Source organism: Myotis brandtii, unplaced genomic scaffold (assembly GCF_000412655.1).
Source record: "Myotis brandtii unplaced genomic scaffold, ASM41265v1 scaffold986, whole genome shotgun sequence".
Lineage (NCBI taxonomy): Eukaryota > Metazoa > Chordata > Mammalia > Chiroptera > Vespertilionidae > Myotis > Myotis brandtii.
The window spans coordinates 1,869,628-1,872,674 of record NW_005372102.1 but is presented as its reverse complement, the minus strand read 5'-3'; the positions used below and the strand labels follow the sequence as shown (position 1 = coordinate 1,872,674).

The window sequence follows — 3,047 nt, the reverse complement described above, 5'->3', positions numbered from 1 at the left end:
GCAGCCTCGGGGGCTCATGCTTCTGGGGGGGTCCTTGATAATACTTGCTTTCCTCTGGAAATTGGTCTAGTTAGTATTTCTGTCTCTAATGAGGTTAATTTTGGTGAACTGCATATCCGTAGTAAAGTACCCTTTTAAACTAGATTTTCTAATTTATTTACATAGAGATCTGCATACATAATTGGTTCATTTTGTGACTTCTTGATCGGCCACGGAAGCAGGGTGGCTGCGATGAGACTTGTGGTGAAGTGTCATGAAAATGAAGCCATGCAGGCCAGGCCCTGGTGGAGGCTCAGGCGCGGGAGCCTGGGGGCAGCACCCAAGCAGTAGCTGTGGGCGGTGGGGCTCATGAGGAACTTGCCAGAACTTGCTGGCCAGGCGCAAGGTCTGACTTGAGAGTGAGGAAGGAGGTGGCTTGCAGCAGCCAAGGGGTGCGGTGGTGCCCGCGGGGGGTCAGATGCTTGAAGGGCGGATGCACAGGGGAGGCGCTCTAGGGTCAGAGCTCAGGATGGAGGTCCAGGTAGGCTGGGGGTTTGGTGGTGTGGGATCCAGGTGTGGTTGAAAGCACAGGGACCCTGGAGGCCAGAGGTGTGGGGCAGGGGAGGGAGAGCCAGAGGGGAGGGGGTGTGGTCCTGTGGTCATGCGCGTCCTTAGGTCCTTAGGGGAAGCTTTTCAGGGGGTTCCTGTGAGCTCGCAGGTGTGGAGGCGCTCCCTGTGCTGTGCGCCACCGCAAGTGTTAGCTGCTGCTCTGCACGTCAGCCACGCCTTGGTCATGCTCCTGTCAAGTGATAGGAAGAAAGGGAGCCCCTTTTTATTAGCCTCCAGCACATGGTCCCGGCTGAGGCCTGCAGGGGTTGAGCCTCGCCTCACCGGCCTGGTGCTGAGGCTGTGCCTGAGCCACGCGGCCTGCTGTCCCCTAACTCCGGCTCAGGCCGCGGAGAAAGAGCCCTGCTGTCGGGTGGGGCCGCCTGGGGTTTCCTGGTGAAGGCCGGGTGCTGCACTTACAAACCGAATCCCAGAGCCACTGCTGGGTCCCGGGCCGCCTGCCCTCTTCCTGTGAGGGGCCCAGAAGGGACCGTGCTGTCTCCCCACGGGGCCTCCTGCCCCGCCTCCCTCCCTCCAGCAAGGACTTGGACAGCCTCTGGGCGGAGGGCTCAGGACCCCTCGGGCCTCCCGTCATGGAGATCCAAGTTAATGGCGCCGCTCGGGATCGGCCGCCAGCAAGTTTTAGTTTGTGAAGTTGTTTCAATTTAATAAAATCAAAGTTCTGCTCTGTTCAGATGCCTGCTCTTACAATTCGACTTGCCTCTTTATTTCACAGATGATGTCTTTCTGCCTAAAGATATCGACCTGGACAGTGTGGACATGGATGAGACGGAGAGGGAAGTGGAATATTTCAAAAGGTGAGCGGCAGCGGCTGTCTGGCTCCCGCAGGCCCCGCCGTGGCCCCGCAGCTCTGACGGCAGCTTTCCCACATGTGAGGCCCGGCACACACGGACCTCCTCACTCTCACCCTCACTCTTACTCACTCGCGTCCACTTCTCCCCTCCCCCATGTGTGCAGACTGGTTTACAGCAGTGGTTCCCAAAAGGGTCAGGGCCACAGCATCACCTGGGAACGGGTGGCTCCCAGACCCGGAATCCGACGAGAGGAGCCCAGTGTCTGCTCCCACAGCCTCAGGGGCATGCTCGTCGGAGCAGAGTGACTGGTCTGGAGCACACGGGGAGGGGAGCAGGGTGTCGGCAGCAGGACCCGCCAGGTCATAGGGGCCTGGCCTGGGTTCGGGGGGAGCTGTGCTCTGAGGGCAGGGGCAGCGCAGGCGAGCATCCTGGCTGCTGTGGGGCGGGGCACGGGCTATCAGAGGACTTGCCGGCATCGAGGGAGACAGGAGGGGCAGAAGGGGGCGCTCTCGAGGTGAAAGGTGCCTCACCAGCGGGGTCTGCAGCTGTGGCGAGGAGGAGAGCCGGGTTCTGCGACGGCACAGGCCTCCCTCCCTGGACGGGCGTGGGCTGCAGGTGCTGCGCTTGGACAATTAACCAGAGTGTCAGCAAACACTCACTTTACCTGCCAGACACGTGGCAACAATATAATCATTTTCAGGTTCGTTCAGATTTCTGCCACCCAGATTCGAGCTGGAAAGGTAAAGGAAATGTCCTTCTTTCCCTGAGTGCCAGGCTTGCCCATTGTTACGGAAGCAGGTGGCACCCGTGGTCCTCGCAGATGCTGTTGAGCGCAGTGTGTGATCGGAGCAGGAGGGCGGAGGCTGTGGCCCTCCTGGCCCTCGCTGTCCCGAGGCCCAGAGGGAGCGACAGTGGTGCTGTGAAAGGTCTCCTTTCAAGTCACTTGCGCCTGTGAACTTGGGGCTAAGCGAGGGCAGGCTGGCATCCCCGGTGTCGCTCATTGAGAAGGGCAGCAGCACAGCGCCCCCTCCCAGGGGCTGGTGGTGGCACAGAGGCCCTGGGGCTGCGGGGCCCCGGGTGCCAGACGGGCTCATCAGAACCTCCGTGGCAGCTTCCCTGCAGGGCCGGTGGAAAGGATAACACGGACGGGGACCAGGTGCTGCCGGGCGGCAAGGCGTGGGGCCGTGCTGAGCCCAGGCAGCTCCAGCTCCGGTGACTGGTGTTTTGTCTTCCAGATTCTGCTTGGATTCCGCCAGGCAGACCCGACAAAGACTGTCCATCAACTGGTCCAACTTCAGCTTGAAAAAGGCCACCTTTGCTGCCCACTGAGCGAGGATCGCCGGAGAGGGGCGCACGGGAGCTCGCCAGGCCTTGCCGGGGGCCACGGCGCCTGGGACCCAGCCCGAGGACGTGCCGCCCGCCCGCCCTGTTAGCTTGTGTGCGTGTCGTCTGTGAGCCTCTGATCGTAGCTCTGTGCCCTCGGGTTGGACAGTAGCTCCCGCCACTTCTTCCGCCACCGTGGCCCCCGAGGCCTGGGCCTTGGCCAGAGACGAGTTTGCATCATCCACGTGGCTCCGTGGCCCCTGCATCTCACCCTGTCCTGTCATCTGTCCCCCTGGGTGACGCCCTCACTCAGCTCCCACCCGG

General features: G+C 61.6%; 1 protein-coding gene across 3 annotated transcripts in view; it reads left to right on the top strand.

The window, feature by feature from the left end:
- Positions 1-3,041, top strand: part of FAM193A (family with sequence similarity 193, member A) — a 105,167-nt gene extending 102,126 nt beyond the window's left edge. For all 3 annotated transcript variants that reach the window (XM_014533494.1, XM_014533495.1, XM_014533493.1), the window contains 2 exons: positions 1,322-1,403; positions 2,636-3,041. In XM_014533494.1, the coding sequence (XP_014388980.1) occupies positions 1,322-1,403; positions 2,636-2,729 (176 nt within the window). In that variant the 3' untranslated portion in view covers positions 2,730-3,041. The remainder of the gene's footprint in view (positions 1-1,321; positions 1,404-2,635) is intronic.
- Positions 3,042-3,047: the final 6 nt, after the last annotated feature.